This window comes from Schistocerca piceifrons, chromosome 1 (assembly GCF_021461385.2).
Source record: "Schistocerca piceifrons isolate TAMUIC-IGC-003096 chromosome 1, iqSchPice1.1, whole genome shotgun sequence".
Taxonomy (NCBI): Eukaryota; Metazoa; Arthropoda; class Insecta; order Orthoptera; family Acrididae; genus Schistocerca; species Schistocerca piceifrons.
Genome location: NC_060138.1, coordinates 72,790,481 through 72,817,029, shown reverse-complemented (window position 1 = coordinate 72,817,029; position 26,549 = coordinate 72,790,481). Strand labels below are relative to the sequence as shown.

General features: G+C 44.1%; 1 protein-coding gene across 1 annotated transcript in view; it reads right to left on the bottom strand.

The window, feature by feature from the left end:
- LOC124777487 overlaps nt 1-26,549 on the bottom strand; it is a 59,898-nt gene that overhangs the window by 22,524 nt on the left and 10,825 nt on the right. The window contains exon 2 of the mRNA XM_047252960.1: nt 18,970-19,095. Within this exon, the coding sequence (XP_047108916.1) occupies nt 18,970-19,095 (126 nt within the window). The remainder of the gene's footprint in view (nt 1-18,969; nt 19,096-26,549) is intronic.

The window sequence follows — 26,549 nt, the reverse complement described above, 5'->3', positions numbered from 1 at the left end:
CTACGGTCGCAGGTTCGAATCCTGCCTCGGGCATGGATGTTTGTGATGTCCTTAGGTTAGTTAGGTTTAACTCGTTCTAAGTTCTAGGGGACTAATGACCTCAGCAGTTGAGTCCCATAGTGCTCAGAGCCATTTGAACCATTTTTTTTGACATACCGATTCTGGACTCTACGGCCTTCGAACGGAAACTTTCTCATCTCCCTTTGTATTTACGGTAGCTGACATACGCAAATTTTTTATGTATGTGAATATTTTGTTCAAATGGTTCAAATGGCTCTGAGCACTATGGGACTTGACTTCTGAAGTCATCAGTCCCCTAGAGCTTAGTACTACTTAAACCTAACTAACCTAAGGACATCACACACATCCATGCCCGAGGCAGGATTGGAACCTGCGACCGTAGCGGTAGCGCGGTTCCAGACTGTAGCGCCTAGAACCGCTCGGTCTTTCCGGCCGCCGAATATTTTGTACAAGTTATTTTTATGTATTATGAATGCTATGGCCAGTGGAATTCAGATTGACGTAAAATCAGAGGAACAAGGAGATGACGACAGGGGAAATATGGTTGCGTCGAGAGAGTCTCTTATTGCATTGATTGATGGCAGAGTGCGCCAGAGGCATGAAGAGGTACAGTAGAAGACATTAAGGCCTAATTATGGGTTTGAAAAACAAGTCCGTACTGATTGTTGGACTTTGAAAACCCCGCACTTGTACCAAATCTCCAGAAATATCTCAGTTTAGCCAGTCAATCCATAGAGGATTGTATAAGAGGCGTACCCGTCGCATTTTTACATTCGAGTAAGTCCGAGGACTGTTGTGTAGGATTCTTTCTACCTGTTTTGCCGAATAGCTCTCGAAGTTGGTCACTCGCAGAAGCAGTATCAGCCCCTTTCTCTGTAAAGTACAATTCTACTTCCTATGATTCTAACTGATGAAGCGGAAGCTGTATTATTCGGAATAACATTCTATCGACGACTGGCGACTATGGCGAGCAGCCTGTTCGTCGTACTTACACTCGGTATACTTCGTAGCCATCCGTACAATTTCGTTGGTTTGAAAATTAATCATTTATTTTTTAAGATGATCGATTTCTGACGTACTATTTTTGTAAGAAAGTACTTACGATCTGTAGGCTTCTCCTAGTATCCGAACTGGAAAAAGCGACTTTTGTTAGCGAGTATGTATGAAGCAAGATAACTTGCTTCTCTCAAGAGTAACTCTGCTTTGTCTGCGTACCTCGCAGCTGACGTAACGGAGGTTCTCGCGTCTACCCACTGCGCCTCACAGAATCGTGGACTGGCAACGCCATTTGGCCCGCCGGCTCATGGGAACTGAAATCTTATTCCGACTGTGTGCATTCTGCAACACTACTTTACTCAGTGAATGCTATGTGACATCTGCAGATGCGATACAAAATTGTTAATCTCGAAAATAGGGAAATAAATTGTTGTTTGAACAGGAGTACATTACAACACGGAGTGATAATGTTTTTTTTTTCCTTTATTGATTTTCAATTCCTCCCAAAGGGGGCGGGCTGACAGCAGCTTAGTACGCTGCTCTACAGCCTACAGACTTTTATTTTAAAGAACGGAAGAAGAAAAGAAACAAGAAAAACAAGCGATAAAATGGTGACGTCAAGTGTAAAATGGCGGAAAAATGCGGAAAGTTAAAACAGAAAGCAAAAGGGGTGGCAACGTTAATAAAAGACACAGGAATCAGACAAGTTTTCTGATCGTATGCGACCTCGGACCTTCCGGAGTGATAATGTTTACAAGCGAACGTTATAACATGTGTGTGTGCGTGTGTGTGTGTGTGTGTGTGTGTGTGCTACACTCATTCACAGTTACGATTTGGATGGACATTTATACAGTTAGTGCCGTGGAAGGAAATATACAGGATGGGCCAAATATCTCACGAAATAAGCGTCAAACGAAAAAAACTACAAAGAACGAAACTTGTCTAGCTTGAAGGGGGAAACAAGATGGCACTATGGTTGGCACGCTAGATGGTGCTGCCATAGGTGAAACGGAAATCAACTGCATTTTTTAAAATAGGAACCCCCATTTTTATTACATATTCGTGTAGTACGTAAAGAAATATGACGGTGTTAGTTGGACCTTTGTTTTCGCTTTGTGATAGACGGCGCTGCAATTGTCACAAACATATGCCTCACAATTTTAGACAAACAGTTGGTAACAGGTAGGTTTTTTAATTTAAATCTTTGAACATTTTATTTCGGTTGTTCCAATGTGATACATGTAGCTTTGTGAACGTATCATTTCTGAGAACGCATGCTGTTACAGGTGATTACCTGTAAATACCACATTAATGCAATAAATGCTCAAAATTATATCCGTCAACCTCAATGCATTTGGCAATACGTGTAACGACAGTCTGCTCAACATCGCGTAGTTCGCCTTCCGTAATGTTCGCACGTGTATTGACAATGCGCTGACGCATGTTGTCAGGCGTTGTGGGTGGATCACGATAGCAAATATTCTTCAACTTCCCCCACAGAAAGAAATCCGGGGACGTCAGATCCGGTGAACGTGCGGGCCATGGTATGGTACATCGACGACCAATCCACCTGTCATGAAATATGCTATTCAATACCGTTTCAAACGCACGCGAGCTATGTGCCGAACATCCATCATGTTGGAAGTACATTGCCATTCTGGTATGCAGTGAAACATCTTGTAGTAATATCGGTAGAACATTACGTAGGAAATCAGCATACATTGCATCACTTAGATTTCCATCGATAAAATGGGGGCCAATTACCCTTCCTCCCATGATTCCGCACCATACATTGACCCGCCAAGGTTGCTGATGTTCCACTTGTCGCAGCCGTCGTGGATTTTCCGTTGCCCAGTAGGGCATATTATGCCGGTTTACGTTACCGCTGTTGGTGAATGACGCTTCGTCGCTAAAGAGAACGTGTGCATATACTCTGTCATCATCCCGTAATTTCTCTTGTGCCCAGTGGCAGAACTGTACACGACGTTCAAAGTCGTCGCCATGCAATTCCTGGAGCATAGAAATATGGTACGGGTGCAATCGATGTTGATGTACCATTCTCAACACCGACGTTTTTGAGATTCTCGATTCTCGCGCAATTTGTCTGCTACTGATGTGCGGATTAGCCGCGACAGCAGCTAAAACACCTACTTGGGCATCACCATTTGTTGCAGGTCGTGGTTGACGTTTCGCATGTGGCTGAACACTTCCTGTTTCCTTAAATAACGTAACTATCCGGCGAGCGGTCCAGTCACTTGGATGATTTCGTCCAGGATACCGAGCAGCATACATAGCACACGCCCGTTGGGCATTTTGATCACAATAGCCATACATCGATATCGACCTTTTCCGCAACTGGTAAACGGTCCATTTTAACACGGCTAATGTATCACGAAGCAAATACCGTCCGCACTGGCGGAATGTTACGTGATACCACGCACTTATACGATTGTGACTACTACAGCGCCATCTACCACAAAGCGAAAAAAGTGGTCCAAATAAAACATTCATATTTATTTACGTACTACACGAATATGTAATAGAAATGGGGGTTCCCTTTTTAAAAAACGGAGTTTTGACCTACGGCAGCGCCATCTAGCGGGCCAACCATAGCGCCATCTGGTTTCCCCCTTCAAGCTAGATAAGTTTCGTTCTTTGTAGTTTTTTCGTTTGATTCTTATTTCGTGAGATATTTGGCCCGGTCACTATCAATGGACCACCCTGCATATCCACGGGTAAAGCCTAACATTATAGCACCAGCTGAATTACAACTGTCATTTCACGATCGGATTTAATAAGATGGTATTTCATTCACAAAATAGATTTTGCATCCTATATGCTTTTCAAATGTACTTTATGGACCTAGCCTTCATGTGACCGTACAGGGGGCGTCACAGGCCTCATGTATCTTTAACGGCTTTGTCCTTTGTAAAGCCTTTGTATTCCGGAGATCAAATAATAATAATCACAAGCTTAAATGAAACATTATACCTTTACTTCAAATTGATTCCTTTGAGAAGTTTAATTAAATGTCGTTCACATTCTTTCAAGACGGGACTAGTCAATAATGGTTCAAATGGCTCTGAGCGCTATGGGACTCAACATCTGTGGTCATCAGTCCCCTAGAACTTAGAACTACTTAAACCTAACTAAAAGAATCGCACGGCCACACCAGCCGGCACTAGTCAATAGCCATGAACGCTTGCACCAATGTTTCATGCGGAAGTAAGTAAATAAATATTCTCATCCTTTAATTCAATGGATAGTTTAGTCAGAACCCCTTTTGCTATTTGTGGTTATTCAGATAACTAGCTTGCTCCTTGTGTTAGTAAATTACTTCCTGATTACAGAAGCTAAGTTTGCATCGAGATCTTTAGGAAAGCTAATACCTCGCCATTCTGATACTATACTTTGTAAAAGCGTGCCATTACCAAGTGACAACAATGAATTATGGCAAGTATGTGAATGAATGATGTTTCTGGGATTCAAACTAGGGTCCAGTAAAAAGCAAATTAATAAATGAGAAATAGTAAAACATTCTTGTTGCCAAATAGTATTCCGTTTTCGTTTAGGTATGTGTGTCTGTGGCGAACCATACCTGAGAATAACCAGACTGCGTAATATTTGTTCTTTAGGATTTATTCACTTTGCATGAAAGGCAACATTATTGCGGAATTTAGTGACCACTGGGAGAAACGGCGCAAGTACACATCACAAATATTTTACAGACATCCTCCAGTTATATTTTATTTCCAAAAACTGCTATATTACAGTGAGTCATCACTCATATAGTACTTGTATTATTAATAATTTCATTGACGAGTGGCGTGACATTCAGGACGGAACTCTAGACTGGACACAGTGCAGTGACAGCAAGATCAGATCTCAGTATTCCTCGCCAACCGTGTGAACTTCCATGTGAACATCTTTACTCACCAAAATATCGACAGTTAGATGCATTTCCGCAGGTGAAATTACGCGACCATATGTTAGATTTACGTGGTCGCTTAGGAACATGTGTGTGAGTGAGCATGTAATGTGTGACAATCAAAAATCGTTGACAGTTATTGAGAAGAAAGAATGGTATTGATCCATAAAATTTCGGGCGTGCAGCCGCATAAATTCGACTTCTTCTTCTAATGTTTCGGCTGAATTCCGTCCAGCCATCTTCAGAGCGAGCCGAAGGCGCCAGAGACGTAAATCTGCGGCGTAGAGGTATGGCATATGTATGGAAATAGATCTATGACTGCGCAGTCGATCCACACGGTGATATCCACGTATCACTGCTAGCTTGCACTGTCGCGATGTCTTTGTGATTTTATTACAGAAATTGCCTGATTCCATGATTTATCGAAGTTGAAGCCGCTATTTATGTTAATTAAAATCGTTGCCAACCGAATTTCAATGCTTCCTTCACTACTGAGTCGCAAAAAGATGAAGTCGAGGCTAAATGTCAACACAGTACTCTGCCACCGCAGATTTATTAGGTTGTAAGAGCCGGGTGTACCTGCGGTGCTCCGTGCTTCTCTCCTGGACTGTACGTGTCGTCTGTCCGATGTATGAACGGCCGCATCCACAGGGGCTTCCGAAGCACCAAATCATCTTTAATGGAACCAGGGAGTGCTGCTGTCTTTGGCGGAGGGCGAAAAATCACTTTCAGTTTATGCTTATTGAAGATCCGTCCTATTTTTGACGATAGGCTTCTCATCTATGGCAGAAAATCCATCGATTTAAAACTTACCTTGTGGTTTTCTGCTTTTCTTATACCCATAGTTGATTTCATTTGTAGCGCCTTACATATCTGCTGCGGAGAGTACACGTTGGCTTCAAAAACTCTTCTCAGGTATAGAAGCTCGTTCTCCACACTCTCTCGTCAGCAATGACGTGTGCTCCGTGTGCTAGAGTTCTGAGTACACTCATCGTCTGTGAAGGATGGTGGCAGCTATTTGCGAGGAAATATAAATCCGTATGGCTCGGTTCTCGATATACTGCGTGTCCCAAAGTGCCATCATCTTTGCGCCGTACCAACACATCCAAAACTGGAATGCATCCATGTTCTTCGATTTCTATCGTGAACTGAATCTGTCTGTGGATGGAATTCAGATGATCTAAAAATTCGTTTAGCTTGTCATCACCATGGTGGGGCCACACTAGAAACGTGTCGTCAACATTCTTCCAAAACACTGTCTGCCTCAAGCTAACAGATTCCAGCTCCTTCACCTCGAAGTCCTCCACAAAAAAGTTGGCCACCAAAGGCGACAAGGGACTGCCCACGGCGACACCGTCAATTTGTTCATAAAATTCGTTATTGAATAAAAAATATGTCGATGTCAAAAATTGTTCAAACATAGCTGAAATCTCTTTATGAAAACTTTTTCCAATGAGAAACAATGATGCCGAAAGTGGAACCTTTGTGAACAACGACACTACAGCGAAACTGACTAACATAGCAGAATTGTTCAGTTTGAATGATTTCAGTTTGCCGATGAAGTGCACAAAATGACGTATATGATGAGCGAATTTTCCCACCAGAGGCCTTAATAACGATGCTAAGTGTTTGGCACAATCATAGGTTGGAGAGCCGATATTACTCACTATCGGACGCAGAGGAACGCCATTCCTGTGGGTCTTTGGAAGTCCATAAAACCTTGGAGGCACCGCACCACATGGTTTCAATCTTCGCACAACTTCCGGTGGAAGGGAAGGGGGAAGGCATTCAGAAGCGAAGCAGTCTTCCTTATCACCTGTTTGATGGGGTCTTTGCTGAACTACCGGCACGTGCTGTCACTCAGTAAACTGTTCATTTTATCATGATACTCGTCTCTGGTGCCTTGTGTATCTGTGGCCGCATGCGCAGTGGTGTGGTCCACGGGTTTATATGGACGGAGCAAGTGCTGGAGCATCAGTCACTTCGGCTCACTCTGAAGACGGCTGGACGGTATTCAGCCGAAATATTAGAAGAAGAAGTCGAATTTATGCGGCTGCTCGCCCGAAATTTTATGCATCAGTGTTTGCGCCTCTAAAATATGAAGATGCGCATCAAGAATGATATTAACTGTTTGTGAATACTCACACAGTAAACTTCGTTACTGTAGAACCAAACAACAAACACAATATCAACATGCTACATAATTATTCTTAATTATTCTGTGTTATAATACAACTACACTCCTGGAAATGGAAAAAAGAACACATTGACACCGCTGTGTCAGACCCACCATACTTGCTCCGGACACTGCGAGAGGGCTCTACAAGCAATGATCACACGCACGGCACAGCGGACACACCAGGAACCGCGGTGTTGGCCGTCGAATGGCGCTAGCTGCGCAGCATTCGTGCACCGCCGCCGTCAGTGTCAGCCAGTTTGCCGTGGCATACGGAGCTCCATCGCAGTCTTTAACACTGGTAGCATGCCGTGACAGCGTGGACGTGAACCGTATGTGCAGTTGACGGACTTTGAGCGAGGGCGTATAGTGGGCATGCGGGAGGCCGGGTGGACGTACCGCCGTATTGCTCAACACGTGGGGCGTGAGGTCTCCACAGTACATCGATGTTGTCGCCAGTGGTCGGCGGAAGGTGCACGTGCCCGTCGACCTGGGACCGGACCTCAGCGACGCACGGATGCACGCCAAGACCGTAGGATCCTACGCAGTGCCGTAGGGGACCGCACCGCCACTTCCCAGCAAATTAGGGACACTGTTGCTCCTGGGGTATCGGCGAGGACCATTCGCAACCGTCTCCATGAAGCTGGGCTACGGTCCCGCACACCGTTAGGCCGTCTTCCGCTCACGCCCCAACATCGTGCAGCCCGCCTTCAGTGGTGTCGCGACAGGCGTGAATGGAGGGACGAATGGAGACGTGTCGTCTTCAGCGATGAGAGTCGCTTCTGCCTTGGTGCCAATGATGGTCGTATGCGTGTTTGGCGCCGTGCAGGTGAGCGCCACAATCAGGACTGCATACGACCGAGGCACACAGGGCCAACACCCGGCATCATGGTGTGGGGAGCGATCTCCTACACTGGCCGTACACCACTGGTGATCGTCGAGGGGACACTGAATAGTGCACGGTACATCCAAACCGTCATCGAACCCATCGTTCTACCATTCCTAGACCGGCAAGGGAACTTGCTGTTCCAACAGGACAATGCACGTCCGCATGTATCCCGTGCCACTCAACGTGCTCTAGAAGGTGTAAGTCAACTACCCTGGCCAGCAAGATCTCCGGATCTGTCCCCCATTGAGCATGTTTGGGACTGGATGAAGCGTCGTCTCACGCGGTCTGCACGTCCAGCACGAACGCTGGTCCAACTGAGGCGCCAGGTGGAAATGGCATGGCAAGCCGTTCCACAGGACTACATCCAGCATCTCTACGATCGTCTCCATGGGAGAATAGCAGCCTGCATTGCTGCGAAAGGTGGATATACACTGTACTAGTGCCGACATTGTGCATGCTCTGTCGCCTGTGTCTATGTGCCTGTGGTTCTGTCAGTGTGATCATGTGATGTATCTGACCCCAGGAATGTGTCAATAAAGTTTCCCCTTCCTGGGACAATGAATTCACGGTGTTCTTATTTCAATTTCCAGGAGTGTATTTAGCCTTGGCTGTTCCCTACTATGTAAATTCTACATGCATCAGTGGTATATATTTGAATGAATGTCATAGTGTCTGCGAGATGTTACTTCAGATCTACTACCAAACTGAAAAATAGCAACTGGAAGACAATAAGAAACGAAGAAAAATACAGTTATGGAACTATCATGCAATTTCAGAATCGGCACCGCATTGTATGTGAGTAGTTTTTCTTTCTTCTGCTTCCTGTTTCTTTGCAAATGGACGAGCTGGAATACTTGAGGTCTACGTCATTGGTGATATTTTCAAGCAAATCCCACCAACCTGTATAGACGACTAAACATGGCTGCTAGCCTCGTACCGTAACAACGGGACGGTTATTTCGAGAACGCCGCTACTGACGTGTAGCATGCGCGGAATAGCCGATTCTCGTTTTCCTTGCACTTTGATTTTTGAGCCGACACGTGGACAGGCTATGGGAGTGTTTTCTTTGCGGCCGCTGAGTGGTAGCGGGACCCGTGAGTGTAGGAGTTATGTTAGAGCTGACAGTGCAGTATGTGGAGATGAAGCATGCAGACCTCGTCGCCCTGTCTGCAGTTTTCTTTGATCAGATCTAGCCATGTACTGTATGTGAAGTCGGTTGCAGGAACTAATTTTACTATTGCTCCTAACTGATTTGTTTTTCTAGTGACTTTTTTCCCGCACGATTCCGATTTTATATGTCTTAAGGACATAAAAATTCTGTGAGTGGTTTTGCAAAGGCATCCACATGAATCACTGTATCCATTCGGTATTTGTCCATCAGCATTTATATCTCGTCTGACTAGCCTCGTTCAAATCGGAAAGAGCAACCTCTTGGCTGCAGACGATGTTTTGTTAGGATAATTGTGCGTCTTTCTCTCAGGATGTTTGGCGAAATTTCTTTGTTCAGTACAGTCGGGAACAACCCGTATTCCCGATTAGTTTCACGTCGTATAGCATCCGTTATCTTCGCCTGGAAGTATTAATCGACATGCACTGTCCAGATACTTAATGTGACCATATGTCAGAGGTGTCAGTAACCACCTTTTTCAGCGCGAGACGTGCAGAAAGAGAGACAATGAGGTGTTTGAAGGTACCGACAGCGAGAAGGCGCTATGGCGCCTCCAGTGACGCGGCCTGCCGCATTAGGTTTCTCGTTTGAGGATGCATGAAGCGAACAGCCCGATCGAGGTGGTCCCACAGGTTCTAGACTGGGCTTAAATCCAGGCAGTCTGGTGGCCACGGGAGTACGGAAAAATCATCCTGGTGCTCTTTGAACCATGCACTTACGCTGTAAGTGTGTGACACATTGCATTGTCCTGCTGGTAGATGCTATCATGCTGAGGGAAACCAAATGCGTGCAGGGATGGACATGGTCCCCATGAATAGACGGATACTTGTGTTGATGCGTAGTGCCGTCCAGAATGACGAGATCATCCACGGAAAGCCACGAAAACAACTCAGACCATAGAACTCCCTCGTCCGGCCTGGCCCCTTCCAATGATTGTTGCATGGTGTTTTCTTTCAGACATTTCACGACATACACGCCAACGGCTACCTGTTATCGAGAAAGGCAGCTGCGGTATTCCCGTGCAAAGTCCAGCCTCCGTCGCCAGCGAGCTGCAGTCAGTATGGATGCTTTAACCAAGCTCATGGGCAGCAATGTTTGCTAAATAGTCGTTGACGAGAGGCTGCTGGTAGCCCCTTGGTTCACGTGACAGTCACTTACTCAACACCTGCGTGTCTGTTCGCTTGTACTCATCTCCACAGCCCAGGTATACCTTAACCATGGCGTTACGCGAACAGCTTACCAACTTAGCGGTTGCGGAAACAATTCCATCAAGGCCCGGAAGCCAATGATCAAGCCCTTTTCGACGTCAGATAAACTGCTCCATTTCTGCATTACGACTATGAGTGCACTGTTTTCCGTGCCCCCCCCCCCCCCCCCCTGCGCTCCATGCACCCCCCACTGCTGGTGGTGCTACCTACCGTCTGCGACCCGTTATTGCATGTTAGCATCGAACACAGGTGGTGGTCATATTAATGTGACTGGAGAGTGTGTATCGTGAAGGGAGATTGTCTCGCTGTTTTTCTTTCGTAGTTTATATGAGAGTTTAAATTTTTATAGTATGACTTCTTAGTCAGTGGACGTTTGTGTAGTTAACTATTACCTTTTCTGTTTGGTGAGTGACATCATTGCTTTTATCTGTAACTACTGATTAAATAAACAGTTATGTAAAATTTATTTTAGCTACATGGATGATTTTTCAGGAATCTTGATATTATATCCTCAGGATCCATTGTTAGTAACCATCGTAACCATGTGACATGCCTTGATTATTCTTTAATCGATTTATTTAATTTTTTAATGGAATCCTCCTTATATTACAACATTCCACAACAGCGAACTATCGTCTGTGGTTTTCTGCTTTATCAGAGTAACTTCAGTGAGTTGTGATAACGTGGAGTACACTTAATTTGCATGAGTCAGATGCAGAACTCAGTTGAGCCCTGTGAAGACAATTACAAGTACACGCATGCGTCTACTTTTCTTTGAGCGTATAGACAAATCAATGGAGACTTTGTTATTGTAGTCAGATGCGTAACATTTTATCTTTTATGAAGATTGTAATCATTTCTGTGTGTCTGGAGGAGAGGGAGATTGTCTCACTGTTTTTCTTTCATAATTTATATGAGAGTGTGTCTGCCTTCTTAATGATTCCTTTGTGCAGTTATTGATGTAATACTCACGGCACAAACATGTAGCTTGCACGGGTTGTCCCAACAAGAAATAAATTATCTACAATAAAACATAATGTATCAATGCTTGTTTCTGAGACTTCAGCTTATCTAATTAATACTTGAACTAGCAAGTTTTTACACATTACTTTCTCTTGGCAACAATTGTCAGTATTGTTCAATCAACAACACAATTTGTAAGTGTGTAAGGATAAGTTTCATTTGGTAAGTCCCGCGAGGATTAATTCAACTGCCAAGTTCATTCATATTATTTTATATAGATAAGTTTAAATATGCCCTCAATAGAAAATAAGCTGCTCAAAGAAACCTTTAAACTACCACCATGATTTGTGTTTTTCATTACTGGAAATCTCTTTCTCCATTCTCTTTTCGCCTCATAAACTTGCCACGTACAGCAGCCTCATATAAATATTAATTTAAGCTTATCCATTATGGATGTTTTAGGAGATGTGACTGTGTTGGAAGCAAATACAGAAACCTGCAACCAATCACTGTTTTGCAATACTTGTTTATTCCCATAAACTAGTTTTCGAACACTTTCAGCGTTATCTTCAGATGAGGCACATGGAAATCACATGCTTAGTTGCACAGCAGGATGCTGCTTGCCGCGGAAATCACATGCTTAGTTGCACAGCAGGATGCTGCTTGCCGCCTGTGTGATAAGAAGATAGTAAAAAGACTTCACTGTATCGCCGTGAGTAATGGTTATAATGCGAGCTGTACCGAAAAACTTACTGTGGCAGCATGGACAGCTTTGTGATTACGCTCACCTGGCAGCTCTCATTGCGATTGTCAATTGACCGCAGATAACTCACTTTACAAAATGGTTCAAATGGCTCTGAGCACTATGGGACTTAACATATGAGGTCATCAGTCCCCTAGAACTTAGAACTAGTTAAACCTAATTAACCTAAGGACATCACAAACATCCATGCCCGAAGCAGGATTCGAACCTACGACTGTAGCGGTCGCACGGTTCCAGACTGAAGCGCCTAGAACCACTCGACCACACCGGCCGGCAATAAATTTTAGTAAGTGGTACAACGGTGCAATGGTAAACAGCCTGTTATGACCGCAGGCAGTTATCTGTGAAAAGAGAGGGAACATTGAGATATCTTCGGATCTGATTTGCACAAAGTAAACTCTGGGTCCTGCTCTTGACCTCGCTAACCCCTCTGTTCCTGTCCATCTAATTGTCGTTCACTCTAATCTCGATATTTTAAACTAACTTGTCCCTAAAAATAGACATTTTAGTAATGACGCATTCACAGTGAGAGACCTGTCAGCCAAATTACATACCAGGGAAACACAAACCGTGGACTATGGAGAAATGAGAGAATGTCATTTGGTGGGATGAGTCTTGTTTCGCACTGTTTCCAACATCTGGCCGAGTTTACGTCACACGACTGATAAATTTGGGCAGGCCTAGCGTGGTATTCCATGGGCCAAATGGTTACTCTGCCAGGTCGCATTTTTGCCAATGATTGTGTGACCATTTTGGGTGTTCCTCTACGGTGGTGGTGTGTTTCAAGGCTACAGGGCCTCTGATGATACAGTTCACACCATCCAGGACCAATTTCCTCATCTACCCGGGCCACCACGGTCACCATATCTCAGTATTATTGAGATTTTGTGGTCTACTTTTAAACGAAGGGTGATCGCTATCCACCTCCATCGTCGTTATCTGATCTTCCGAGCTTTTCGCAGAAAATCATACAGGACCTGTACTTGTCCATTTAGAGTGGACCAGCAGCTGTTTTGAATACCGCCGGATTCCCTAAATCGTACTGGGCAGGATAATATGTTGTGGTTTGGTCTTCCCATATTTTTATCGACCCGATATATCTGTTGGTAAGGCGTGTGCGTGTTAATTTCACACAATTCTTTCATCTGCGTCATAACTCGGTCGCTGACTACAAGGCCTATGTCAAATTCATATTTGTGACTCTCAACAGATCGTCCATACAATATTATAGGTCTGTCTCTCCTATTGTCTCAGTCGCCACTTCCTCTCATCTGCTGTAGAGCAGTGACATAATATGTGAAAGATAATTGAAAATGATGGTAAACGTAATCGTAAACGGTAGGACAAGATTGGATGTGTACGCACGTAAAATGTATGGTGTGGTCACAAAACCGGTCCTGGACGATACGCGTTGATGGACATGGGCCCTGTCGTCCTGGAGTACAGCATCGGATTGGGGAACAAACATTGTACCATCTGCAAAATGATCACGCAATCCTTTAGAGATTAAACATTTGGCCCGTGGAATACCAAGATGTGGCTACACAAATCATCACAGAGCTCCCGGGCAGAAGATGGAAACAGTGTGAAAGAACACTGATGAGACCAAGTGACTTTCTTATACTGCGCCATAGTCCAGGTTTTATGGCTTCGGCACAATATTTTACTGTTACGGGAATTTGCATCAGCGATGAGTCGTTTTGGAATACCAGCTGCTCAGGCAATTTCCTGCTTATGGAACTCCACCTTTATTTTTTTTTGTACTGATAGGGCGCGCCAGTGTGGCGTTCAGTTCTGCTGAGTCTTTTGCAGCTGTCGCCCTCTTATTTTTCGTCACAATCCTCTTCAAAGACCGTTTGTCGCGATGACTCAACACACACTTTCGTCCGTTTTGTGACATGACGTTTTTCCTCTTTCTCTGTATGTGGCAAAGATTTTTGACGATGTGCCTCTCGAAAGACGGCTACTACGACGAGTACGGAGGCACCCAACATACGAAGAATTTTGTGGTGTTACCGCCAGACACCACAATTGCTAGGTGGTAGCCTTTAAATCGGCCGCGGTCCGTTAGTATACGTCGGACCCGTGTGTCGCCACTGTTAGTAATCGCAGACCGAGCGCCGCCACACGGCAGATCTAGAGAGACTTCCTAGCACTCGCCCCAGTTGTACAGCCGACTTTGCTAGCGATGGTTCACTGACAAATTACGCTCTCATTTGCCGAGACGATAGTTAGCATAGCCTTCAGCTACGTCATTTGCTACGACCTAGCAAGGCATCATTATCATTTGCTATTTATCTTGTGATGCATGCACCGTTAGACCGATGTTCACCAATTATGGATTAAAGTTAAGTATTCCATCAGCTACGTACTTTATTTGCCAGTCTCAATCCCTTTAACTGTTCCAGACCTCACGCCAGCCTGCGTGAGCTTAACGCGTGCCTTTCGGCTACCAATCATAGTGGCTTGGCTGTCTTGCCAAGTCACAACAAATTTGCCAACGTTCGAATTCACTTGGCTGCGACATAATGCACTCTCAACTACAACGAACACTGTTCTGACCACTACTGACAGTTGCAGCTTATAGAGGACACTGCACAGACACTGCTCCGTGGTCAAATACAGCAGCGCAACTTGTAAGCTTGGATAGTACGAGTATCTGCATTTAAGTTCGAGCATGAGTGCCTTGCAATGTTTCCATGTTTTTGTCCAACCCCTGTATACAGGGTGTTCCCGTAAGACCGCGCAAAAAGTTAACAAGGTGTAGAGGATGCTCCTGTGAACAATTTGAGGTGGGAAACCTGTGGTCGGAGATGCCAACTTAAGGAGATATGGAAGTAAACTTGTCTATTGCTTTGTCTGGCCTTACGGTTTTCCAGCTTTTTTACAACTAACATGAGTACAAGTTTACGCGTACTGTAATGTTTAGTTATATTTACATTCTTTATTTCCTGCAAGGGAACAAGGAGGACGAGCCTGATTATTAGGAAATCATGATGCAGGTTTTGTTTACTTTACTTGTACTCTGTTGTATTTACATTGAAGGATGACGCATGTTGTGGATTGGCAAGACAGCCAACCCACTATGAGGAAGCCGAAAGGCACGCGTTTAAACTCACGCAGGCTGGCGTGAGGTCTGGAACAGGACAAGGAATTGAGACTAGCAAAAAACGTACGTATCTTCTGGAATACTTAACTTTAATCCATAATTGGTGAACATCGCTCTTGACGGTACATGTTTTACAGCATCAATAGTAACTGGTAATGGCGCCTTGCTAGGTCGTAGCAAATGGCGTAGCTGAAGGCTATGCTAACTATCGTCTCGGCAAATGAGAGCGTAATTTGTCAGTGAACCATCGCTAGCAAAGTCGGCTGTACAACTGGAGCGAGTGCTAGGAAGTGTCTCTAGACCGGCCGTGTGGCCGCGCTCGGTCTGCAATCACTGATAGTGGCGACACGCGGGTCCGACATATACTAACGGACCGCGGCCGATTTAAAGGCTACCACCTAGCAAGTGTGGTGTCTGGCGGTGACACCACAACGCAACGTACTATGAATAAACGAAAGACCCATTAATTACTCGTTGCTATTCAGAGACTTACAGTACAGTACGATGGAGCAGTATCGGTGCAGGTTCATAGAACTCACTGACATGGGCCTTATGTATAGAGAAGTACATTGCAATGCTCTCGCTACTGAAAGAGCTCTACCTGAATTGTTGGAGAACGTACCCTTGGCTGTTCGTGGGACGATGTCGATACAACATAACGGTGCACCGCCTCACTTCAGTGTAGATGTTAGCAACCATCTCAGTGCTGTACTTCCTGGTCACTGGATTGGTAGAGGAGGTTCTATTCCATGGCTTGCGAAGTCACCTGAGCTGAATCCCCTTCATTATTTCCCACGGGGGTATCTAAAGCCACTTGTGTATGAGACCTCAGTAGATACAGAGACGGAATTAGTTGCTAGAGTTGTAGCTACCTTTGATGTGGTTCGAAACACCCCAGGGATATTTGTCAGGGCGAGCCAGAGTCTTCTTCGCCGATTTCATGCTTGCATTCAGGTTGATGGCCGTCAGTTTCAGGACATTTTGTAAGGTTGAGAGATTGCAGCGCACTCTCACTTCTGATTCTGTGTAGGAAATACGATCTACAGCGATTTGACTTCATACATTGTGATGAAATGGTGGGCAGCAGCTTATGGTCTTGTTTGCGTGCTCTAGGGGAAGAAATACGGTAAGCTTTACCTGCGTTCAAAGGAACAGGCTGCCGACTTACACGACCGCAGTAAAAGCATGGCGTTGGTGGGTTGACAAAGCGCGTTTTTTCTGGAGAACGATGAAGAGACATTTCCAGACGCCCCTGTGCCGCGGTCGTATTGTGCAGAAAAACATTAAGCTTGGCGCCATGGACAGGGGCAGACGTCCAGGTACACGGCCTAGGGCCAAAAGTCGCTGACAGCGCTTGTAGGCCTTGTTAGCGAGCAAGCCGCCAAAAGAGATGTAAACCTTCTGTAAATGTCCATGGGACAGGAAAACTGGCGCCCAGACGTGCAGACCCTGTTTCAAAACATCTTTTGTCAATGCGAGTTTATGGCCGTTCTTTGCAAACTTTGAAATGGACGCAACAGGGTAGATAACAAGCTGTTTATGGAGGGCTGTGCTTCCACCCTGTATTGTGTTACCAAAAGACACAGCAAACGGGTGGGAAAGAGGCTGCGAAGCTGAATTTTTTTCTCTTTTCTGCCAATTAACTTTAAAGTCTTTGATTGGTCGAATCGGTTTGCAGTGCAAAGACCATTCTCCGAGCTTATAATGCGGGGCTCCAGCTGGTGATTGGCTTATGCGAAATTGGGGGAAGTCAAAAAAGAGAAATGTGTTTTTGGAACCGAGCTGAGGAGGCAACACAGGGAGATCGTCACTCGGGTAAAAGTCTCTTGTACTGGCGCTTCGCTAGTAAAGAACTGCAAGTCTCTACCTAAACGGTGGGACTTGTGTATTTGCTAGTATGCCACTTAGAGCCTGTGCCAGTCACCTTCTGAACCATCAGAGGTACTGCTTATATCATCACGGTCACAACGAGTGACGCGTGGGTGTACGTATTTGTCTTGAGTCGGCCCTCTAAACATTTGACGTATTCCGACACGCCGGTCGGAGTGGCCGAGCGGTTCTAGGCGCTACAGTCTGGAATCGCGCAACCGCTACGGTCGCAGGTTCGAATCCTGCCTCGAACATGGATGTGTGTGATGTCCTTAGGTTATTTAGGTTTAAGTAGTTCTAAGTTCTAGCGGACTGATGACCTCAGAAGTTAAGTCCCATAAAGCTCAGAGCCATTTGAACCGTATATTCCGACACTCACAGTCGTGGCACGGAGTGAAATTGGTTTGGCAGACCAGCAGACGGGTCCACCTGCACACTGGAATCCATCGGGGTTTCAGAGGCTCTTAGGGAAGTACCTGCGTTCTGAATTAACCAAACGCGAGACCGCGTACTTGCATTTTTCGCCAACGCGCATTTAATAACAGATTTCCGCCGTCCATGACTTCAATCGCCGAACGCATCGTGGTGTGGCGCCTTGACCAGTAGGATGGTAAAGTATCTGCTGCTGCGACGTAGGGCTATAATATCTACTTCTCAGCACCCTGTTCTTTCGAACCATATTTTTCCTTTTTTTGTATGGTGGTATAAAGATGCTTGGTGGTGGCGTAGTTTGATGCCATAACCTGGATTCACGTGTATGAAGTGAGATAGAGCGAGTAGTGTTCTGGTTAGTGTCGTGTGTCGATCCCCAGCGGATCACTTTGTCCACCATAGATCCCATTTTAGTAAGGCTTCTGTTAAATAAATATTTTTTGTGTGATGTTTCTTTAATAATTTTGGTGCCATGTCTTGTTTAAGATCAATAAATCGATTGTGAATTAGACTATAACTTCTCCCTGAGTTCTGATTAACAGTTCCTTCGCATTTTTATGGCAGTCTAGATCAGAGACATAAGGAGTAGCTTTTTTCATTTGGTGTCCGCTGCGTGGATCTTTTACTTCATTAACCGTAATCTTCTTTCTAGGTACCGTACAGATGGTACGTTCATTGTGTCAATGATTCCATTTGCAGTTAACTGTAACTTATGTAAGTAAAAAAGTACATCAGTGTGAGTTTACTGCTATTATCTCTTGAAGCTGGCTTCTCCAACGCCAGGTTCCCTGCTTCAAATTGTTCAGAGGAGCATTCTCTACATCCTGCAAATTTTTGCACGCTCTTACGGGACCACCCTGTATATTGTCCGCCCCTGTTAGCTGAGTGGTCAGCGCGACGGAATATCATGCCTAACGGCCCGGGTTCGATTCCCGGCTGTGTCGGAGATTTTTCTCCGCTCAGGGACTGGGTGTTGTGTTGTCCTTATCGTTTGATCCCCATCGACACGCAAGTCGCTGAAGTGGCGTCAACTCGAAAGACTTGCACCATAGAAACAGTCTGCCCGACTGGAGGCCCTACACACATGGTATTTCCATTTACCCTGAATATTCTTGTAAAATTTGATGCTTCGTTGGGGAAAGGAAACTGTAAATTTTAACTTACGCACAAGACTGCAAATTTATCTTCATTCACGTAGACATGTAAGCTTGTGAAACAGAATGAATACTTTTGGATCACCCTGAGATGGACACAGGTAGTCGATGGACAACTGGAAGAAACTATTCAGGTGACCGTTTGATGGAATCAGTACATAAATGAAGAGGATCACTGACTTCTGTAGCCTATGTGTGTACTGTTGAGGCAAGTGGGAGCCTGGAAAAGCGAGTTTCGACCTGAGAGGTTGTACTGCAAGCGGCTGCACACATTGAGCCCAGTGGCGCCCTACCTGGTCGCAGGCCCGGTTGCACACGATCTGCCCCGACTGCGTGCACGTGGAGGACACTGTCGGCTGCAGCAGGTGGTCCAGCGCGGCGCTCTGAGCAGGCGAGCCGCCGCCCTGAGCTACCGTCGCCTGCAACACACAACCAGGAGGCGGATTACGGCGAGACGGTCCCACACACTGCACTGTGTCGTTCGCCAGAGCTTTTCAGAATGTATCTTTGTCTCTGTCTCGTGCAACGAATGCAAATGAACAAGTGATTTTAAAGAACACTGTAAGGGATCCCATCGTAGAGTGAAGGTCATAATATTTCCAGCTTCACAGCCATCAATTTCAGGTACAAGTAGCTCTTCTCAGAGCAGCTGCGAAGGCAGCAGAGGTAAGATGACATAATGTGGCAGGAGTTAGCGATGACGGATGGTTTGTTCGGTACGAGTATCGGGAGAAAGTCCGCCTAAATTGTGGTCACTCTTCGCGATTGGCTGCTGCGTTCGGAAGTTGCGCACCAAAATGGTAATCTTCTGTTATTGATATTAGAGAAACTAAACGGTGTATTTGTGGTATCGATAGTTCCGATGCACCAGCGTAGGTGTACGCTCGTAGGTTGGCACTACGAGAGCGGACGAACTACGCCGACCACAGCGCCCTCCAGCCGACGCTGTGGAGCTCAACGAGCGCCGCTCTGTTTTCGGCCCAGTTGATCAAGAGCAGACGACTTAGCAACCTAGCTTCTACTTCACAGGGGGGCTAGCCATTACAGACTTTGCCTTTGTACCTTCAAGTAACTGTTAGCTTACATACATGAACGGCTTCGCACCCACGTGCTCATCTGTACCAAAAGTTAAGTAATGTGCTTGTATATGTTTATACACTAGTAAAGGTGCTTTAACTTTGCTTGCAGTACCGAAGTGCTTTACCTCACCTGCTCCTACTCGCTTCCTTCACTCGGCCTATTTTGCAGATCTCAGGAACAGACCCACGCGCCGCTTTCGTGCAGAAGTATTTACTTGCATTTCATGTAAAAGTGCCTCTCAACAGCAGGCTATCATTTCATTATTAATTACCAGCAGAATAGTAATAAGTTGCTAAACAAAAGGCAGCCACTGTATCGCACAAGAGGCTTGTAGTGAAATTGTGTGTTTATGGAATGTCCTCTCAGTTATGTGACTGGATTCGTGATTTCCTGTCAGAGAGGTCACAGTTCGTATTAATTGACGGAAAGTCATCGAGTAAAACATAAGCGATTTGTGGCGTGTTATCGGGCCTTTGCTGTTCCTTATCTATATAAACGATTTGGGAGACAATCTGAGCAGCCGTCTTCGGTTGTTTGCAGATGACGCTGTCGTTTATCGACTAATAAAGTCATCAGAAGATCAAAACAAACTGCAAAACGATTTAGAAAAGATATCTGTATGGTGCTAAAATTGGCAGCTAACCCTAAATAACGAAAAGTGTGAGGTCTTCCATATGAGTGCTAAAAGAAACCCTTTGAACTTCGGTTACACAATAAATCAGTCAAATCCAAACGCCGTACATTCAACTAAACACCTAGGAATTACAATTACGAACAACTTAAATTGGAAGGAACACATAGCAAATACTGTGGGGAAGGCTAACCAAAGACTGCGTTTTATTGGCAGGACAGTTAGAAAATGTAACAGATCTACTAAGGAGAACGCCTACACTATGCTTGTGCGTCCTCTTTTAGAAAATGTTGTGCGGTGTGGGATCTTTACCAGACAGGATTGACGGAATATAACGAAAAAGTTCAAAGAAGGGTATCACGATTTGTATTATCGCGGAATAGGGGAGGGAGTGTCACTGAAATGATACAGGATTTGGGGTGGACATCATTAAAACAAAGGCGTTTTTTGTTGCGGAGGAATCTTCTCATGAAATTCCAATCACCAACTTCGAATGCGCAAAATATTTTGTTGAAGCCGACCTATGTAGGGAGAAACGATCACCATGATAAAATAAAGGAAATGAGAGCTTGTACGGAAAGATATAGGTGTTCGTTCTTTCCGCGCCGTTTATGAGATTGGGATAATGAATCCTCTGCCAGGTACCTAAACGTGATTTTCAGGGTATCCGTGTGGATGTAGATGTAGATGTAGACGAAGCACTTCGAAGATCTTCGGATCGCGCCTAACTTGAATGTCGTGCGAAGTGGATCGGCTGTCTAAGATCATAGCTGGTTCTGCAGCCTCGGAAGACGGACATGTTGTCTGCCTTAGTCGGTATCAGTTAACGACTCGTTGGCAATATCTGGTTATTCGGATGTGTAAATCAGAACGATCTGATGCTAACTAAGCAAATACGCAGTTCATTGTGCTGTTTATTTTTATTAACGTGTGAAGAATGGAAATCATTTGTGATTCATAAAATGGAATAAAGATGTGCAGTTTCTCGTCTTCTGCTAATAAAAAACGAATGGCATCCCGCACAAACAAATTGAAAATTTTATTATTTTTGCAATATCATTGCATCACTAAGAATTTATTGTAGCCTCAAGATAACGGATTCACAACCTACGTCCAGTTTTCTGCGCACGGAGCAACAACTATAGAAGACTGCAGGTTGGTGAAGATTAATTACAACTTACGCATTCCACTCATGGCGGTGGAAACAAATATGCACCTCGCATGTACTGCAATCTTAATGCAAATGAGATCAGTGACACGTCATCTGTTATAACACAGAGGAGGTATGAAGGAGAGAAATTGTCGAGGGAACGGGTTTATCGTCAGCCGCTCTCTTTTTTAACTTTCCGTGAGGTCATTGCACATTAGTTACCTGTTAGATCCTACTGTAACTAAATTGTTTTCCATTGCTGGTCACAGACTTTATTTTCAAATTTAGCTCATAACTCTGTAGCCATAGTTACTGTTGTCTGCAGTTCAATGACTGAGTAGCTATTACTGTAACGATAAAGGGCAATTCAAAATGAATATAGTGGTTACAGACAGCTGTAACTAGAATGGAAGTCTCACTGGAGCTGAGTGTACGCTGACGTGAAATTTTTGAGCCGATTAAAACTGCGTGCGAGACAAGGAGTCCTCACAGCAGTACCTCTGCAAGTACCTTCGTACAAGTTCTCGCGCGAACTTGCAGGACTAGCTCTCGTGGAAGAAAGGATATTGTGGAGATTTCTGTCTGGAAATCGCAGAAGACTCCTGGCTAGTTGATAGAGTGTGTGAGAAAGCAGAGTATTTAGATATATGCCTACTATTTCAGTCAATGTTTGTTCGCTCCCCATTCTCTCGTAGTTCTCTCTAGAAGATTTTTATTTTACCACGGTATGGCATTCTAGTAGATCCGATGGCCTGTGCCCAACTAATGTTCTTGGAGAGCTTAGGTCCAGTGCTGATACATATTTTCAATAAAATATTTTTTTTTAATGTAAGCGCACATGGAGCCGTCACTGAGGTAGACTTTTGCATTTCCAGAACTAGCGAGCCGTAGCAACACACCTCTGGCTATCGATGCCAGATGGGCTTTATGTTAAGTACACTCTACGTATTTTATCTGTGGCCCGGGTGAAAGTGAAGCTTTGTCGGCTAGCGCGCGTACTGTCACGAGCACTGGGGGGTTCGTAAGCATACATTCTGTGTGTTCACAGGGCTTTAATTTCAGATAAATATGAGAGTGCATGAAATGGATAGCGTCTGCTGTATAACTGTTATGCTTATCAACACATTAACAACTGTCAATAATAATAATAATAATAGTAATAATAATACGCATAACACAGTACACAGCACACAGACTGGGACCAAGACATAAGGGCATAGAATTACACTGTTTAGCATTTGCTGATGACATGGCACTGATCGCACAAGACATTACTGATGCACAGAAACAGCTATAATTATTACAAGAACAGGCAGCTAAAATAGGATTACAAATTTCATTTGAAAAAACAAAATTTATGACTGACGTCAAAGATGCACCTTCTGATCTCAAAACTGGTAATAACTACATCTCTCGAGTAAAAGAATTTAAATATTTAGGTGAATGGATTGCACAAAATTGTAATGAAAAGAAATCTGTCAGATCAAGAGTCGAGAAAATGGAGACGGCGTTTCAGTTAACAAAAAACATTTACAACAAAAAGAGTCTCTCGTGGAACTGCAAAATACGACACTACACAACAGTAATTAGACCCGAAGCTCTCTACGCATCTGAGACACTAAACCTTCAACACAGAACACTAAAAGAGGAATCAGAAGTGAAAGAACGTAAGATAATGAGGAAAATCCTAGGACCAAGAACTAAAGATGGGGTACATTATCCAAAATCCAATGCAGAAATATATAAAAATATCTCCAAAATAACAGACACAATGCGTATGAGAAGAATCCAATTCATGGGGCACTTAGAAAGAATGGACTCAAACAGGTTAACGCATTAAATTCATACATTTTTAAAGAACAAAACTACAAGACCGAACTGGTACAAACAGACGGAAAAAGACCTGAGAGAATTACGGTCTCCAAATCTACATGATAGAAATGAAATCAGAAAAATCACAAACACACGGGGTTTTGAGGAAGAAGAGAGAAAAACTAACCGACATACATGGTCTACGCAACGAAAGCTAGTCCATTCGTTGTTTATGAAGGAATACTGGGCGAAAAGGAAGGCCAACAAATGTTGATTACGCGTGGTCCTAAGTGATCCATCCGCGAAGAAGAAGAAAGAAGAAAATACGCATAACTTGTCTGAAAAAAAGAAAGAATTGTTTTTGTGGAATTTTGTTGTTTTGTAGATAATTCAATACAATTTATGGCAAGAACGAAATAATGTTTAAGCTTTCACTAATGTTCGTTTCGCATTTTTGTGTAGGTGGGAGTTTTCGTGATTTTTTAATTTTTTTGGACTATTGTACAAGATTCCTAATGCATGTATTATTTAGCTAATTAACTTCCACGTTGAAAATCAGACACTCCTACGTTGCACCCTCACAACAACTTACTCTATATACACTTCTTTGTTAAAAGATCGCTTATAGTTACGTTTATTTGGTTTCGTTACTTTCTCAGCCAGTGGATCTTGTGTGGGAGATGCTAGTTCCTTTGTGGCTGACTTTTCATGGTAGTTTTCTTTTCTGTTAGCACTTAAAACAGATTCAACAGAGCTCATGTTGACACTGTGCAGAAAAATCGATCCTTGCACAGTAAACAACCAACCCCAAACACAGACTGCCGTTAGCGGAAATGATTAAATTCAGGTAGTACTATGTACCAACAACGTTACTTGACTGCAATACAAGTGAGGCTCTGAGAGCCATAAGGGTAAAAAATAAACCGTCTGCGACCCCACATTTAAATAATTTAAGTGAGTGTCAGAGAAACCAGTTTTTCGTGAATGTTCATGTGTACGTACAAGTGGGCCTACAATACAGATGAATCTGTCCCACCTTAAGATCAACATACGAGGTTCGACAGTAAAGTAATGAGACTGATTTTCTTTGCAAGATGTGGCAACCCTGCAGGCTTGCATAGGCACAGTATCTTTGATCTTGGTCTATAAGCTGCTTCTAGTCCAAGCAGCACACCGATGCAACTGCTCAGTCGTGAGCTGTGCTGTAATAAGTTAACACCTGTTTGTGTCTCTCGTCACGGAAATGGAACTGCATAATATTGCGCAACGGTATGCCATTTCTTTTTGCCTTAAATTGGATGACAACGCGACGACAATTTACGGTAAGCTTCAGAAGGCTTTTAGAGAGGAGGTTATGCCAAGAGTTCAAGTTTTTCGTTGGCATAAAATATTTAGTAAAGGCCGAACGAATGTTGAAGATGAAGACCGTAGTGGACGACCATCGACCTCACGGAGGATGTCAACTTGGCCAGGGTGCAACTCGTACGATCTGATCGAAGATTATCCATGAAAATGATTGCAGAAGAACTGAACATCAATCGAGAAACGATTCGCCTAATAATAACTGAAGATCTTGGTATGAGAAAGATTTGTGTGAAAATGGTCCCCAAAAATCTCACACCACAAAAGCGAGAAACACGGAAAAATATGGCAGCCGATCTGTTCGAGCAAACGGAAATCAATCCAGAATTGTTGAGCCATGTAATCACTGGTGATGAAAGTTGGTTTTTTCAGTAAGATCCAGAGACAAAACGCCAAAGTTCGTAATGGTGCTCAAAGGGATCACCCAGACCAAAAAACGCTCGCATGTCAAAGTCAAAAGTGAAATACATGTTTGTGTGCTTCTTTAATTCCAAGGGAATTGTTGATAAAGAGTGGGTGCCTCCTGGACAAACAGTTAACCAATATTACTACAATGAAATTTTAGAAAGACTTCATAAAAGTGTTCTTCGTGTCCGTGTCATCATTGCTGATAATTGGATTCTGTAACAAGATCATGCGCCATCCCATACTGCTCTGCCAGTACAGCAATTTTTAACCCCAAAACAAATTTCAGTACTATCACAACCACCTTATTCACCAGATATCGCTCTGTGCGACTTTATCCTATTTCCAAGAGTTAAAACGACTGTCAAAGAACACCATTTTCAAACAACACAAGATGTCCAAAAAGCTGTGACGAGGGTTTGGAGGATATTACAGAAGATGAGTTCCAGAAATGATGCCATCAATGGCAGAGGCGCTGGAAAAAGTGTGTGCAATCAGAAGGGAACTACTTCGAACGAGACAACACTAAACTTGACTAAAACGGTAAGCAACAATTTTTTACATCAGTCTCATTACTTTATTGTCGCACCTCGTATGGCAGAAGTATGAATAAATGCTACCTACAGTCTCACAATTAACAATGATGTGCTTAATGGTTCTCAGCGCCTCAAATCGATTAATGTGTGATAAAGATCCAAAACTTAATTTATTGTACCTCATTCAGAACCTCACAAAATAGGTTTTCACATCAGTATAACCAAACATATATTGATTTTCTATCTAATTTTACTATATAGTGAAAGAATTGGCATATCTGAGGAACGTGGTACCGCCAAGTGGGATTTATGCCAAGTGAACGGGTGTAAGAGTCTGCTTCATCGTGCCACCACCTGCAGTCATTGACGTAAATTTGTAGTTGAGTAGTAGGGGCTGAACTGTGCCCGTTGTTTACCAAGTCCGTGTATATTTGGCCTATAAGGTAATTACGTCACGCCAATTGCGGATGAGCAAAAGCTCCTTAAAACGTGCACAACTAAAGGTGTGCTCGCGACCCCGATGCCAAGTTTCTTCGAGCCTAGAGGAGAAATGTAGCCTAGCGTGGTAGATTCAGCGCCGTGTATTTCAGGTTACCGCATTAACATAATATTTAACAGCATTCAAAGAAAAATAACTAACAAATCCGCAAGGTGTCAAAATTAGGGTGTTAACATGCACTTGCGCTCTTACACAACAGCCGCCAGTGGTCACGACTCTGCTTATGAACGAGGAAGGGAACAGATGGTCCGCTGGACGGCCTTGAACAACAGCAGGGCTTTGTAGTTATCGGAGTTAGTCCGCGATCGCTGAGTCATGGGGGCAGTCCTGAGCTGTGCGCATGGAGTTCAGGCCGTTTATTTGTCCGCCGGTTCTCGGTGTCGTGCATGCAGGCTGGC